The sequence below is a fragment of the Vicugna pacos genome, chromosome 26 (genome assembly GCF_048564905.1).
Source record: "Vicugna pacos chromosome 26, VicPac4, whole genome shotgun sequence".
NCBI lineage: Eukaryota > Metazoa > Chordata > Mammalia > Artiodactyla > Camelidae > Vicugna > Vicugna pacos.
Window position 1 is genome coordinate 9365620 of NC_133012.1, and position 16953 is coordinate 9382572.

A 16953-nucleotide genomic window follows, 5' to 3' on the forward strand; every position below is an offset into this window, starting at 1 on the left:
TAATCTGACAGACGAAAATGACACATCTAAAAAAAAAAAAAACCAAAAAACCTGATGTACCTTCTTAATGGATCTTGTACTTTTCAATGACTGTCACCGAACCTATTTAAACGTTCTATTACAGAAGACAAGACTAATTTGGGGAAACCCTTTCATGCAGAATTGAACCATGTCCTGAATGAAAGAAAACCACCCCTAGTAAGTGCTCAGTAACTGAACCTACAATCTGACACCGTGAGAGGTGAGTGCTGTGCATGTCTAAAGACGTCATGCAAAATCAGGAAGAACCAATTAAAATACAAATGAGGGGAGAAGTGGCTTGGGGACCAGGAAGAAGAGATGGAGCAAGGTAACAGGCCGCTTGGGCTTGCTGGGAGGCAGAGGTTGACAGAAAGTTAAGGAGAGGTGATTGGAAGTTTACAGGAAAAAAAAAAAAGACAAAATCAGACTCTGCTGGACAGAAGTCCCATTTCTATATAAAAAAGGATGGTGTGATGTTTTCATTTTTTAAAGTGTTAGAAATAAACGGAATGTAACTGAAATTCACGCATGGCTTGCAGATGCTGAAGCTTTGGGTCCCCCACCCCAGATTTAACAATCCGGGGAGAGGAAGCCGCTGTTAGAGCATCAGTTCTCCCCAGCAGCTTACAAGATCTTTTCACTCATCTCTCCACGGCCACTGCGAGCATCCCAGTCAGATGATATGCTTAAAACAAAACCATGCCATTCCAATCCCAGAAGAAAAGGAAACAGCTACACGCTCGGGAGAAGGCTTTTGAGGGCCTCAACCCCACCCCCCTCCTTTGTACATCATGTCTCTCTCTCTACTTACAAAGTTTAGGAGCAGTTTGGAGATTAGTTTCTGTTGTTTGTGGCTGAGTTGCTGACTTGGGCGTTCTCACCTCAGGGTTGCGAGTGGGTGAAGGGAAGGGTGGCGCAGTGGACGGCAGGAAAGAAAAGGCGAAAACGCGGTTCTTCGGGGTTGGCACCGCCGCAGGCTCAGAGGACACAAGGGCCTTGTCAACTTGCACTGTAACTTGAACCTCAGTTTCAGACTGAGCCCGAGAGACAGGTGAAGTGTATGCCTCAGATGATACCCACACGGCTGAGGCAGCAGATGGATCCAGAGAAAGAATAGGGTCCTGGCCTAAACCCCCAGGGTCAAGGTGAGTGGGAGAGTCATACTCAAATATCTTGTCCACAAATACCCACTTGAGGCCGGCGATGCAGAGGCAGAGGCTGACGAGGCAAGCCAAGATGGGGACAATGCAGATTTTCTCGGAGTTGAGGCAGCCTCTCAGGCGCTCGGTCTCCAGGCAGACACAGCAGGGAACGGCCAGGCCGGCGAGTGCCGGGCTTCTCCCATCCTCAGTCTGGGTCTCTGGCATGTCTTCTGCTGCCGGAAGCCCGTCAAGAGATGGGTCTGCACTCAGCTGAGTGGAGGGGCTGGAGGACCTCTCGGCGGCTACCTCGGTCATGTCTGGGGAATAAATCTCCATCGGCTCACCTCCAGAAGGCCTGGCCTCGCTCACCGTCCATTACCACGCAGAGCACCCCCCAACCAAATGAGACAGCATCTTACAGGGGGAAATCGATACGCCGTCCAAGTCCAAGGCCATTATCAAAAGCAAGAGGAGTTCAGGAGGAAAGAAGGGGAGGAAAAAAAAAGCCTCTAGCAACTACCAAATGAAAGTATATTGTAAATTCTTTACTGCTGTTTCTGGGCCACTTTTGCAGTTCTTTTAAATGCTTCTCCAAACCATGCCGGCGGGTCAAGAGGACAGAGGCCAAAAGAGAAAAACCAGCTGACCGCGGGTCAGTTAAGTAAACCAGTAGCCCAAACTGAAAGGCATGTTTCTCACCTCGAGCATCTGAAGCTGCTGTCTGCTCAGATGGAGAAAACAACTGTCATGCAGGAGAAGTAAAAGCAAAAGCAGGACCAGCGGCGGCGGCGGCGGCGGCAGCAGCGGCGGCGGCAGGAGAGGCAGCAGTGACAGTAGCAACAGCATCCTGTTGTGTTAACGCGACGGCTGAAAGGGGCTGAATCATTACAGAGCAGCAGGTGCCTGCCCTCCGAGCATCACTGCAAACAGTAGCATCGCAGAGGGATCGGAAGGCAAGAGCGCGGCCGGGAGGGGCGGTAACTGCGCTCCCCGCCCTGCCTCCACCCCCGCCCCCCCAACCACTCCTCTTTGTCCTCCTTCCTGAGCGCTCATTCACTTTCTTCCTCTGCGGCTCTTCCCTTCTTCACCGTCTCCTTCTCCTCCTTTCCTCTCGGCATCCAAAGAGGTTTTCTCTCTCTCTCTCTCTCTCCTTTTCCTCCCTCCTCTCCCAGCCCCCACCCTCCATCCACACTCTGGGGCTGCTGGCTGGTCTGAGTAAAATCAGGATAGCCAGCAACACGGGACTGCCAGTGACTTCCTATTTTATCCAATTAGAAGGAATAAAGGCCATCAAATGAAAGAGAAGCAGGCAGGCACCAGTTAAGCTTAGTCCCCATGGCCCCCACCCCTGTTTGCCTCTTTCTCTTTCTCTCTCCCCAAGCGGCCCCTGTCTTCCACCCTGACCTTGCTTGCTCTAAGTCTTGCTGGCCTCTCTTTCCTGCACCCACTGTTGGGTCAGAAAAAGCCAGCGATCAATGCTAGCAATCTAACAAAGCTGGGATGGGGCGGGGGATGTAGGTGGGACTTCTTGGGTTGGACCTGAGGCTTGGCAAAGTCTGATATCTGATTCCTCCCTAGAGAGGTAAGCTTTTCAACAGCAATTTCTTCCTGCCTGCTGCTGAGAGATAGCATTCCTTCCCCAGCCCTCTAATAAGTTTTGTTCACCAAGAGGACTGTTATTACCTGATTTTCAACCAACAGTGAGAACATTTTTTCCCTAACCATGGACAGCTCTGTCTTTAGCCCTTTTTCTGCAACGATTATGTCAGATTCGGTGATGCCCAGTGTGAAGTGGTAGGAGGGAGAGCGGTGCTAGGGAAGGGGAGAGAGGTTCATATGTCCCCACTGTGGTCCCCTTTAAATTCCCACTGCCCCGTCCCACTCACAGCAGTCCTAGACTAAAGTCAAGCTAACAAGAAACGCTGGTAAGTAACAGCTACAAAGGAAGCAGAAGCTACCGCTTCGCTTTGAAATTAGCCTTCATTGTGACTCCACACTGCGGAGGCTGAATTCCCCGGACGCTGTAATGTACACCACATGTCCTCAGCTATAACCGCACTGCACTAAGTATTAAGAAGAGTCTTCTATAAGACCATGCCTTTTGGGTTAAGTTTCAGTAGCTTTACCTTACAGATAGCTTCAAGGATGACTTTTTTTTTTTTTCTGGTTCCTTTTAAAAACAGCAGTGGTTGAAAGACTGAAGAGAATGCACTGTCCTTAAAAGAGAGCACAGACTTCCCTGAACCTCCCATTCTTTGCATGTCAGCACACGCAGTAGCTTTACCTTACAGATAGCTTCAAGGATGACTTTTTTTTTTTTCTGGTTCCTTTTAAAAACAGCAGTGGTTGAAAGACTGAAGAGAATGCACTGTCCTTAAAAGAGAGCACAGACTTCCCCGAACCTCCCATTCTTTGCGTGTCAGCACACGCTGGATGCATCTGAATCTTTAATCCACACTTTACTGTGACTGGACACCTGAATGGTTTCCAAGGAACCATTTTGTTCACCTATGTCAATAGGAGTCTTAAAAAACTGTCTCTAAATCCATACTACATAACCATCAGGTGAGTCCCAGAAGCAATAAAATGTAGAACTCAAGTCCTGAGAGAATCTGTTTTAAGCACATTATATTTTGTACAGCACAGTCTCCTCTGCTTTGAAATAGTTTTAAGCTTTAAGTGGGCATGAAATAGTATTATCGTTTCTTTCAAAATGAAATTAGCCCGTGACTATAAATGATCCAAAGGGTAGTAATATCTCAAAATGTGTTTGTGGTACTATAACTAACAACAATAACAAAAGCCTGAACCAATTTGCATAATTGTAATTATGACTCTGACAAGCTGATGTGCAAAATGAATTATCCTTAAGTTCACCTCTATATAACCAGCACTTATATACCAGTAACTGGTGCTTTAAAATAATTTCTGTGCCTGCTTTCTAGCTTTAGCGATTTGATTTTAAAGGAGAGATTTTTCTTAAATATTCTAGCAATGGGTATGAAATTTCACATCACAGAAAAACTATATGGAGGCATTTACAGTATTCAAACTGAGGTCTTAAAATATTAACAATATTCATGTAATTATTCAAAACCAACATAAGCAAGTAAATATTTATGCTAAATTAGGATAATTTATAATAACTTTAGAGATCACCCAGTTTAAATTTGTGGCGCTTTACTCCTCAATTCTGCCCCAAACCAATATTCCATGCAAGTATAATATGTTGGCATTTCATCCACGGCCAAGGTCACCTAAATTTCAAAGACCAAACTGGGGTTCAGGTAGCCCAAGTCAGGCAGGTAAGAGAAGATACTGAGAACCCACAGTTAACAAAAGTGGCCCTTCACTTACACCCATAACAACCACTCACCTCACCTTAGTCATTAAGAACAAACATATTCTGCAAACAAAGACATTACTGGGCGCTGCTCTAGTTGTCCCATTAAGGATGACCAACACTCACAAAGGAAAAGAACATACTACATAAAGGCTAGGACAAAACAGCGGGGACAGAGTCCCATGGGCTGTCACAGCTGTTCTTTCCCTTGGACTACACAAATCAGACGGGGGAAGGAAGTGTATGTTCCTCCCTGGAGAGGTACCATGAACCCTGTGGCTTCTCGGAGCCAAGATCAGCTTGCAGGGAGCCAGCATCCTATAAGGTTGTTTCCCATCAAATTGGAAGGTAAATGTAATTGAGGAAAAGGAGAGAGATAGGAGGGAAAGAATAAAAGGAATTCTCCATTAGTTCTACCCTTGAGACTAGGAATCAGAAGTAGCCTTTATCCCTTTATCAATTCCTCTACAGGAGGAAAGAAATGAGAACTCGAGTGAATAGAATTAGGGATCAGCATTTCTTTGAATAAAACATGCATGTTTCTAGGAAGAATTGTAAGGATACATCACTTTAACCCTTTAGGCTCCACCCCCCCCCCAGTAAAGCTCAGGAACACCCATATTTCCATACCCACTTAAAAAATGAGCAAGAGATCAATTTTTACTACTTTTTAAAAACCACACTACCACCTCCTTCATAACAAAGGCTGCTTTTATTGAGCGCCACGATTGTGCTCGGCACTCTGCTAGGGTCTTAATACACATGGTTTCTGAGCTTCATCAGCCCTGTACAGTACACATTCTCTTGAAAATAAAGAAATGGACTCAGGAAGCTTAGGTAACTCAGCCAGAGACACACAACTTTTAAGTGACAGGACCAAGATTTGAACAGAGATCTGACTCATGCTATTTCTGCTGAAATATACTGTGGCTCATTTTTAATCAAAAGAATGCATCTGATTATGTATTGCTTACCTATCACTTCAATAGGAAAATAAGTGAACCAGAAAGTATAACAATGAAATAGGCATTATTACATTAAGGAAGGTGGTAAATGAACTTAAAGGTGCCTAGTTTCCAAAACAAGAGCCTTCTAAAATTCTGCCTAGTGATTTTTCAGAAGTCACAAGGATTAAGCACAGGTTATTTAAATATGATCTATTTAATTGAATGAGTTTTTCCACAGTCTCAGTTCTGGGATTTTTTTTTTGGAAAGCTATTTCAGTTATATATTGCTATGAAACAAATTGCCCTGAAATAGCTTAAAACAACCATCACTGTCATATTTCACTCGTCTGCTGGTTTACTGGGTTCAGCTGAGTGGTTATTCTGCTCCGTTGGATGTCAACTGGGGCTCCAATCAGCTGAGGCGCAACTGAGCTGAAATATGCAAGATGGTTGGTGCACATGACTGGCAGCTGATGCCAGATGTCAGCCGAAAGCTCAGCTGGGACTGTAAGATGGTGCGCCAACATGTGGCTTCTCACCGCATGGCAGCTGCATTCTGAGAGAACACAGCCCAAGATGGAGGAGGCCCAAGCTGCCAGTCATCTTTAAGACTGACTCTCGAAAGGGCACAGGTTACTTCAACTGCATCGGACTGGCCAACCAGTCACAGTGCCGGCTGAGATTCAAGGACGGGGAAATAAATCTCGAGGGAGAGAGTGATAAAGAATTTGCAGCCACAGTGAATCCACCATGGTAGATAAGGAAGTAGACGTTAGTAAGGCAACCTGGGTCAAGAGGAGAAAGGTTTTTTGCTTATTTCTTTGAGTAGAGTAAAGTTTATTGCTGGGCCGAGCAAGGAGAATGGTGGCTCATGCCCAAAATACCCCCGAAGTCCCTGAAGGGTTTCACCTGGGTCAATGGGATTTGGCAGAACAAAGTCAAAACACACTTGTATTTCTGATCCACTGTCATAATTGTCCCGCTTCCTTCTAAGCCCACTTAATGAAGAAAACAATCCCATTATATCATCAAATAAAAAATACTCAAATTCCTCTGCAACTTCAATCAAACTAGGCTACTGATTCCGCATTACTTTCATTTATTTTATTATCAGAAGTATTTAGCACAGCTTCAGCAGCTGAAAGAGGATGGTCAGTGCCATTTTGCTTTTGACCATATTATGCAAACTTGTTTTCTCTTGTACATTTATTTCGATATGTTGGCTATTTCACTCTGAAAATGTTAATCTCTGAAAAACGGTTACCCTTGCTCCTTAAGTTTATGGCTGAAAAGGGAGAATTTACTTCGTGGTGTCTAATACCATGATGGCAGCGGTGATTTCATTTTTGGATTACAATCTTTGAAGATGACTATGTATAAACTGTAATGATTTATTCATTTGCTAATGGATTATGGAATCAGGATTTTCACAAGGAAGCTCCAGGGCCTAAAAGGCTCCCTAAAACTTGCTGTTTCCTATGAGAGGACAAAGGACGCACATGGGACTGTCAGCCTCTCCCACTCATCTGCAAATCCTCCCCCAGCTCATGTATCAGGTCCTCCACGGAACCCTTCCATGCTCCCAAGTCACAGACACGGCGTTTCTTAACTCTGCTTTTATGGGGTAAATCTTCACAGGTTTTACTATTTAATTATGCTATGTATGTAGGACTGAAGAATGCAGTTTCTCTGAAAGCCAGGTCTATCAGAACCTGGCTGTCCCAAACCAGAGCTGTGCTGTCCGTTCAATCTGTACATTTTGTTTAGTTTTATTTTAAATTGTGATTAAATCACACAGATTATGACACCTCTGATAAACGGGAAGACCTTTTTTCATATCCATCTATCCACTGAAAGTACCCCCTATTCTCCCCTTCATTGTTTGAAATCTTTTAATGCCCAGTTCAGATACATGCTTCTCAAATTTTTATGGCCATTCCCAAATACACCTTTTACGAATTTATCTTAATCTAGGGAAACCGTGTTGCCCCAGCTATACTTAATGCTTAACTATCACAGATCCTTTCAGTGGATGGAAAGTTGGGAATACCCTCATATTTAACTGTTTTTCCTGTAATTCTCTCTTCAACTAAACAGAAAAGTTCTCTGAGGGCAAACCAAATCCATGTGTGCTTTGATGTTCTTCTGTATTATTCACGATGCTGCGCAGGTGGTGTGGGGTGACACCCTTTCCACCTTACTGGGAAGGTATTTTTCTTCCCACTTTGATGGTGAGTCAAGCCTCTGATTATGCTTTATTCTTACCCAGTGAAAAACGATCTCAGAAAATACAAGTTGACTTAATTGTAAAAATTATTTTGTTGAGAAGCTGTATCTAGTGTTTGACATTGACTGTGCATCTGTGTCCTCATTTTGTACCAAGATGATCAGTTTACTCTGGCACATTTTGTTCTTTATGAGTTCAGACCCTTTGATCTTGAGCTACATACAGTAAATGATCTCAAAGATGAGAATGTTAGAATTTTATATAGAAAGATTTTTTTTAATTAAATCTGATGGTTCTCATGTGTTTACTTTGAGAGAATCTGTCCTTTTCTCACTCCCTGTAACTAAAATCTTTAGTTTTATACAAACAGTTTACTATTTTATTTTTAGTTCCACAAGTCACCTTCCTTTTAAAATTACCTGGGACGTGTTTGGAACTGGATGGAAGTGATGGTCGCACATCATTGTGACAAATGCGAATGAACCGTTCACGTGAAAATGGTTAATTTTAGGTTATGTGAATTCTAACTCAATAAAAATTAAAAAAACTACACCACACACTCCCCAGGGCTTCAACTTCTCCAACATTTAATTTTAAAAGGAAAACATATTCTGTCTGACCAGTTTTACTGGTGGACTGCACTAAAATAATGAGACATTTTCATGTATACACTGCCCTTTCTTCCACTAAAATCTCAGTAGGTCATGCAGCATTGAATCTCAGACAATTATTAATTAACTATGCATTCTGAATTGATGTTGGTGCTGCAATACTGCATCCCAAGGAACTCGAAGGCACAGATGAAGATATAATAAATTGATGTCATTGGGGGTTTCAATTCAAAAGAAGTTTTATGAGAAAATGAGCAAAGGCTTATAACTATCTCATTTTATATACTTAAAACATGATTTGTCATTGTTCAACACCATCCCATTCCTCTGTTTAGAATATGAACTATATTCGAAATATGAGCAACTAGGAATACGAGCAAAAAAAATGGGGAGAGAGTGGCAGTTATTTGCATTACCTGTATTTTCGACACAGTGTGCTTTGTTATGAAACATGTGATGGATAAACTCATCACCAGAACGTAAGTTCCGTAAGGGCACTTGCGTCTGTTCCCATCACTGTATCCCTATTTGCTAGAGCAAACCTGGCACACAGAAGGCACTCAGTAAGTACTGTCCAATGAATGCATCAATATGGAACCTCTACTAAAGAGGCCCAAATAAACTATGGAAAAATGTCTTACAGACATGGATAAGCCAGATTTTTACTTGTGTGAATAAATGCAAATACTGTGAGATTACTGTGTATGATGGAAAAAAGAAAAACCCAAAGGAAAATCATCTTTATAGTGACTACTCCGATGTTATGTGGGCGGACGGTCACTCATAATGTTTTGTAGAGCAATATATGTGGCATTAGTTACCTTGAACAAATAAATATCTTTGCTTTGTTTCATTTAATATTCATTACAATAAGTTAGGTTCACAGCGCAGTGCAGCACAGCTAAGAGAGAATTTCTGTTTGTTTGCTTTATTCGTAAGTCTTATGGCAAATGTAACAAAAATACAAGGGATAACCTGTGCTTTTATGTGCAGGTACATGCATAATCTTATTTAAAGAAAATTAATAAAGGCTGTACTTTGGGTTTAGTAAAAGAAACTGAACACAAGGAAGAAATACCTCTGATCATCAATGCTAACTTAATACAAATTCAATAAAGTTTCAAAAATGGAAGTTTTTGAACCTGATTTACTTAGGCACTAGCTATTTGTTTATAGTTTGGTCGCCTGACAGCTCACCCTATAAACCGGTCCAGAGATCAATCCAGAAATGCAGCGCACAGCATGTCACTTTTACAAGTGCCCTAGAAATCTGCTAATTTGTTTTTTAAATCTTCTGCTTCAGATAGAAACTGTTGAGCACAAGATGGCTCACATGTGAAGGCAGTTATGAATTACTTATAAGACACTACCATCTACTTAAGAGACTCTGAAATGTCACATAAACCTTCACAACTTACTCGAAATAAAGGAAGCTTGGGGAAAGGAATGATCTGAATCGTTCTGCTCTTAAATATAGTCCAAATCTGTAAATCTGAGAAGATTTCAGCCAGAGGAAATATCTTACAATACACATTCCTTAAAGTCTGCACAGTTCTCTCTCCCTGTTGCTGATCAAAATGAAAATGAGAAGTTGCACCAAAGGGAAAAAGGGAGGGATTAAAAAAAACACACGCAGTTTCCAGAACTGACTGAGCATTACCCAGCAATTCTCTTGAAGGGTCATGAGCCTTGAGACACATACAAGCAAAAGGACCCCATTTAAAGTCAAAAGCCAACTTTATGTTCTTCTGCTGTTTCTCAGTCCAGCGGGTGGAAACGTCTTCTGCCCTGTTACGATCTTTATTACTTTAAAAACATGAATTTGAAAGTCACCAGATAAAAATATCTTACGATTTGACCTCCAGGTCAAAACTTTTCTATCATAAATCACACACTGCATTGCCAGAGTCAGATTTGCTTAAGAATGACTTGTTTCTTTTCCCTCTCAGAAATTATCTGCAGTGAAAGGAAGTAGGCCTAACGCGAAGACGCACTGTAATCTCAAGAATAATCAGATTTAAAATTTTCATTGACTGGCTGCTGAACCTGGAGCAGCCCTTACTCATGAATTTCATCTCATACAAAAAGAAAAAAGGTCTCGCGAGATCAAAAGAATCTGCCTGGAGTCCACTGAAATTCATTTCAGAGTCCAGGCGAGCATTCATGTCTCCTGCTCCTCCACTTTCAATTCATTTCTACAAAGGGAAGCTCTTCAGTTAGGCACTAGCCATGTAGGTGCGTGAAGTAACCACCATGGAGTGAATGGTTTAGATTTTCTGTCGCTACTGCTGTGGGTTATCTCTAGAGAACGACCCCACTTTGACCTTTCACTGGGACCATTTCTGCTTCAGCGTTTAATCTAGTCAGTGCTCCCACGACCACTTTTGGTCCCCACTCCATGGAATATAAAGACCCTTTTCCTGGGAGTTATTAAGAAGCCAATATTCACGTTTAGACTCGCTTATTCAACAGCTTTTCATCGCTGAGGGGACACGCACAGAATGTGGGCTCTAATTGCTTGCGTGGGAACGTACAGAATAAAGACACGTAGAGGATGGAAGGCAGCTTATCTTCAGGAAAGAAGACTGTCCCTTCAAAACGGGGATCAGCCCAGGATTACGGCAACGATTCAAACACATACAACATCAAATATTGTCAATATCTGAGAATGGATGAGCCAGGGTTACGTCCTCTTTCAATCTGGAGAATTAAGATTGGGACAGGGGAAGGAGTGATTGTCAGGAACAGGAAAAGGAAGGCTTCTGAGGACTGAGTTAGACTCTGAAATATGATGCCAGCAAAATCCCGGTCCAGATGTGATGACTCACCCATTCCAGAGAAATCTATATCCTCTTTGTTGACATAATTCATCACTTATATATTCTTTTAAATAATGTAATAAAACATATACATCATGCATACTTGGATATTTGGGGGTAAATGCATCCATGTATACAACTTACTTGAAACTGCATCAAAAATAAAAAGCTGATGGATAGACAAATGGATAGATGTTTGATAAAGCAAATATGGCACATGTTAACTGTAAAATCTGGAGATTGGGCATAAGCTGTTTACGAATCCATTCAACTTTTCTGTATGTTTGAAAATTTCATAATTAAATGCTAAAAAAAAGTCTAAAAAGATTTTTTTCACAGCTGTTTCTGGCCACCATACATGTAGTAAATTTTTTATTATAAAAATTCCTTTGCTGATGCCAAACAAAACAAAATAATCTACCAATCCCACCTTCACTGACTGGCACTCAATTATTTCCCTTCCTCCACTGCATGACCTCTCCCCACCCACCTTCCCCCACCACTCTTACGAATTTCAAAACTATAGCAAGAATATAGGATTCATATAATTTGAATCATCTAATGGCAAAGAAGTATCTTTATGTGACAAACCATTAGCTGCTGCAGAGAATCTAAGAGCTTTTCCTGACCCCTCCTCCCATACCATTTATTTATTGAGAAGGGATTTTTCTTAATGCTGTGCTTCAATCACTAGGGAATTGGAACATCTATGAATAGTATGAATAGGGAAATCGTAAAGTTCCGTCTACTGACAAAATCAGAAGGGTTAGACAGTAGGCTTTGTTCTATTGGGTAGGGCGGTGGGGGAAAGAATCCTTTCCTTGTTGCTGACACTGTCATCCAGAACATAACTTTTTCAATGGTCAGCTGGTCAGTGGGCACTATAAGGTGAAAGGTTCTGATATGGAAGCTGAGTTTCTCCACTGCTGTATTTCCCACCCAGTTATGCACACAGACATTTTATAAAACTATTAAATATTTATGATGCAGTACAAAGGCTCCTCTAAAAGCATCTGTATTTAACTAAATCATGTCACTGAAGGCAAGAGGCATGCAGAGCAATTTAACCTCACAGGGAAAGTACTTCTTTTACATAACACTGCAGTGCAGAGAATTCAACTGTATGCTTCTCTCTGTCCCCAGTACCGCCCGTCAGAAGGAAAGGCTTAACTTAAATAGTTCGAAGGGCTTTTGGACAGGCTTCTCAAAGGAAACGTAAATCTTTTCAAGTGTTTCTCAAAAATTCTTCCCTGAGGCTTTGCGAGGACTCTGTCACTAAAGGTCAGACAAATAACCCATCCTCGGGTTAAGTCTCCTTAACCCCAGGTTAAATACCTGGATTTAGCCCAGTCTTTTCTTCTGTCACCACGTCCTTCCAAACATTTGCTATAGTCTATCACTGATGGATACCAAAGGCATCCAAAAGGTATCCATGTCCCATGGATCCTCCTCATTCTTCCCTTTATCCACAGAAAGACTCCAAGTTTTATATGGGCATATTCTAAGTTAAATTAGTGTTAACCATTCATATCCCTTAATACCAAAAAAAGGAAAAAAATCTATTGACGTAAGCACTACTAAAGCATTTTTAAAAGTACCTAAGCATTTGGTGATGCAAAAGAACAGCAGAGAGAGATCTCTGAGATTAAAAAGAAAATGTGCAAGAGGAGGCAAAACATTTTTAGGCAGCTCAGAGCTAGCTGTACTCTTGGAGACAGATTTCAAAACAACCTCTGGCTGTGAAAAAAAGAATGTGTTGAATGGGTACAAAAATAATTATTTTAGTGATGTGTATGCTGTAAAAAAATCAGGGCTAAACGCTTGAGTTATCCAACTCAAAATGAAATGCTATTACTGTAATTCAGCCAGCATACAGCAGGTGATTAGGAAATTTGCTGTTCAGCATTTAAACTAACTTCTTTTTGCAGTCTGGCAGGTAAAAAATGGAAAACCCCGGGATGACCTGCTTCTCAAAAGCAGTAGATTTCAGATTTTAAGGTCACTGTATTTTATATAATAAAAGTAGCTATCTCTTCAGCAAATGGTGTTGGGAAAACTGGACAGCAGCATATAAAGCAGTGAAGCTAGAACACTCCCTTACACCATATACAAAAATCAACTCAAAATGGATTAAAGACTTAAACATAAGACAAGATACAATAAACCTCCTAGAGGAAAACATAGGCAAAACATTATCTGACATACATTTCAAAAATTTTCTCCTAGAAGAAATAAAAGCAAGAATAAACAAATGGGACCTAATGAAACTTACAAGCTTCTGCAGAGCAAAGGAAACCAGAAATAAAACAAGAAGAAAACCTACGGAATGGGAGAAAATTTTTGCAAGTGAAACCGACAAAGGCTTGATCTCCAAAATATATAAGCAGCTCATACGACTCAATAAGAAAAAAATTAACAACCCAATCCAAAAATGGGCAGAAGACCTAAACAAGCAACTCTCCAAGGAAGACATACAAATAAATGATCAATAGGCACATGAAAAAATGCTCAGTTCACTAATTATCAGAGAAATGCAAATCAAAACTACAATGAGGTATCACCTCACACCAGTCAGAATGGCCATCATTCAAAAATCCACAAATGACGAATGCTGAAGAGGCTGTGGAGAAAGGGGAACCCTCCTACACTGCTGGTGGGAATGCAGTTTGGTGCAGCCACTGTGGAAAACAGTATGGAGATTCCTCAAAAGACTAGGAATAAACTTACCATATGACCCAGGAATCCCGCTCCTGGGCATATATCCAGAAGGAACCCTACTTCAGGATGACACCTGCACCCCAATGTTCATAGCTGCACTATTTACAATAGCCAAGACATGGAGACAGCCTAGATGTCCATCAACGGATGACTGGATAAAGAAGAGGTGGTATATTTATACAATGGAATACTACTCAGCCATAAAAACCAACAACACAATGCCATTTGCAGCAACATGGATGCTCCTGGAGAATGTCATTCTAAGTGAAGTAAGCCAGAAAGAGAAAGAAAAATACCATATGAGATCGCTCATATGTGGAATCTAAAACAAACAAACAAAGCATAAATACAAAACAGAAATAGACTCATAGACATAGAATACAAACTTGTGGCTGCCAAGGGGGCAGAGGGTGGGAAGGGATTGGCAGGATTCAAAATTGTAGAATAGGTAAGATTATACTGTATAGCTCAGGGAAATATACACAAGATCTTATGGTAGCTCACAGAGAATAAAACGTGACAATGAATATATATTCATGTATAACTGAAAAATTGTGCTCTACACTGTAATTTGACACAACATTGTAAAATGCTTATAAATCAATAAAAAAGTAACTAACACTTCTAAAGCCCCAAGATATATGTTAATTCATCTCCCTATCCGTGCACCTATCCATCCAAAAAAATGTTTACTATGTGGCCACTTATATCCCTGGCATTGTGCTGAGACTCGTAGACTTGGTGGCAAGAGAGGAAAAGAAATTCTGCCCTCCAGTATCTCTTCTCTCTGAAGTAGTAAGTGAGGTTATCTGCCGAGAGAGAGGGCATGATTCAAATTTTGAGACTCGATAAGGTCTGAGTCACCTTGGAAAACAGAAGAGAAGGCTGACTGTAAAAACAGAAGCAGGTCAGACATGGTGGCCAGTAGTTGATACACATCAGTCCTTCCTTACCTATAATCCTCGCTATCAGGACCCTTATTTCTCCTCGTGAGAGTTGTATTTTGAAACTGCACCCAATGGAAGCAGACTTTAAAAAGAAGTCATTGAAATAAGTCAGACAGAGAGAGACAAGTACTGTATGCTATCACTTATGTGTGGAATCTGAAAAATAGAGTAAACTAGGGAATGTGATAAAAAAGAAGTGGACTCACAGACGGAGAGAACAAACTGTGGTTACCAGTAGGGAGAGGGAAGGAGGAGGACCAAGTTAGGGGTAGGGGAGTAAAAGGTACAAACTATTATGTATAAAATAAGCTACAAGGATATGTTGTACAACACGGGAAATATAGTCAATATTTTATAGTAACTGTAAATGGAGTATGACCTTCAAAATCATAAATTACTATACTGTACACCTGTTAACTTCTATAATATTAAATATCAACTATACTTCAATAAAAAATAAACTTAAAAAAGTCACCAATAACATAAGGAATAATTTTTCTATTGAGCTCTACAGGACTTGAACCCAAACAAGACTGAGGTGCAGAAAGAGGAAGAAGAAAAAAGGAACAAACATGATAATAAGAATGTCTCAGTTCACACACATATCACAGTTTCCACTTTGGAGAGATTTACTTCTCAGATCAGCACTTCTTTTTCCTAAGCCAACCTTTAATTTGCAACATGAGGTGATGTACATAATTACACTGTGGGGCTTAACTCTGGCCACATTGAAACGATGTTGCCGGTAAGTACATGAATCAAAGAGCCTTAACGTGCTGAACACTGTGATGCCTCTCCGTTGCATGTCTCTTCTAATATGAACAAGGCGAGGGAAAAAGACATGCCATAAATCCAGAGTTTAGCAGCAAAGTTTAATTTCTCTCTTTCAATTATTCTTTTGAAGAAAGTAAATCAGTCTTTGAAAACATCATGCATTTACAGCAAGTTAAACATCATTCACATTCGAGTGAAAAGGGAAAGCTTGGTCTTTAATTAATGACTCTTCTGCCACAGATTTCCCATATCTTTAAAAAAATGTTGCCTTTTCTCAGTTTTTCCAGATCTGTGTTAGGCTGATCTTCTCCCTGCTGTATTTGGTAACTTCATTCATTCATTCATTCATTCATTCAATCATTGGCCTCAAATGTGCCAGGCCCTGCACAAGACTGAGAGAGAAAGAGGGAAGGAGGCTGCAGTGGTTCCTGCTTCCAAGGTATTACATCCTAAAAAGGGACTTCATTTTCCTAATCCTAGTCTGGCACGAATGCAAATACTGCAGAAGTTAGAGTCCACAGTCTTAGAATAGATTCTATTTTTGTAGGAGACACATTGTGGAGTGATTTAAAAAAAAAAAAAACAGCCAGGCAGGAAAAACTCTTTATTGTATAGTCATGTCTATGTTTCTCAGATTTTCCTTCACTCGGGATCCAGTTATGAAAACGTTTACTTCTAAGGGCGTTCTGTTTTGACGAGGGACAGAAGAAGAATGCGGAGATTCATTTTCAGAAGAGACCATGCTGGGCAAGAGGCCTTTGGGAGCACATAAGAATTGGAGGCAGAAAACCATAAACCATCCATTTCCATTCTCAGTAACTACCAAAACAAAGCAACTGTCAAATCAGAGTGGGCTATTGTAGAAATTTGATGGTGGGTTGATGGTTTCTTTTTTAAGTTCTTTAAAGTTTTTTGCTTGATTGTTTTTGGTGGGTGGATTAAAATTAAAAAAATATTAATACATTTTACTATTATCATTTTTGATGAGTTGAAGACTTCTTATCTACTGGTGATGCCAATGCACAGTTTTAAATTTAGTTAGCCAAATTTCCTGAATTCGTAAGGAAATCTTTTAATTTCATAGAAAGTCTGATATTTCAAAATAGAAAAAAAATTATGGACAAAAATCAAAGAGAAAAAAATATATTACATACACACAAATACAGATCTGATTCAAAACCGGTTGCTTGCGGAAGTTAATTTAATCAACAAAGAAGTTCAACATGATTCAAAGAAGTTAAGTATTAAACATTTTGAGTGGCATTCATTCTGGTAACTCCCCAGGCTCTGCAAAATCACTGATGCAGCAAAGGCTAAAGATGTCCAAGTAAGCTTCACTGTTAAAGTTCTAAGTTATCATCTTCATAAATGTCTGAGCTGTTCAAGTATGAATTGAGGGTAAAG

The 16953-nt window shown here is 40.6% G+C and overlaps 2 protein-coding genes across 8 annotated transcripts in view; both read right to left on the reverse strand.

Annotated features, from left to right (window-relative positions):
• Positions 1-16953, reverse strand: part of NRG1 (neuregulin 1) — an 885407-nt gene that overhangs the window by 105616 nt on the left and 762838 nt on the right. The window lies entirely within an intron of this gene.
• On the reverse strand, positions 1821-2009 carry LOC140689459 (uncharacterized). The gene has a single exon (XM_072950316.1). The coding sequence runs from the start codon at positions 2007-2009 to the stop codon at positions 1821-1823; it is 189 nt and encodes a 62-aa protein (XP_072806417.1).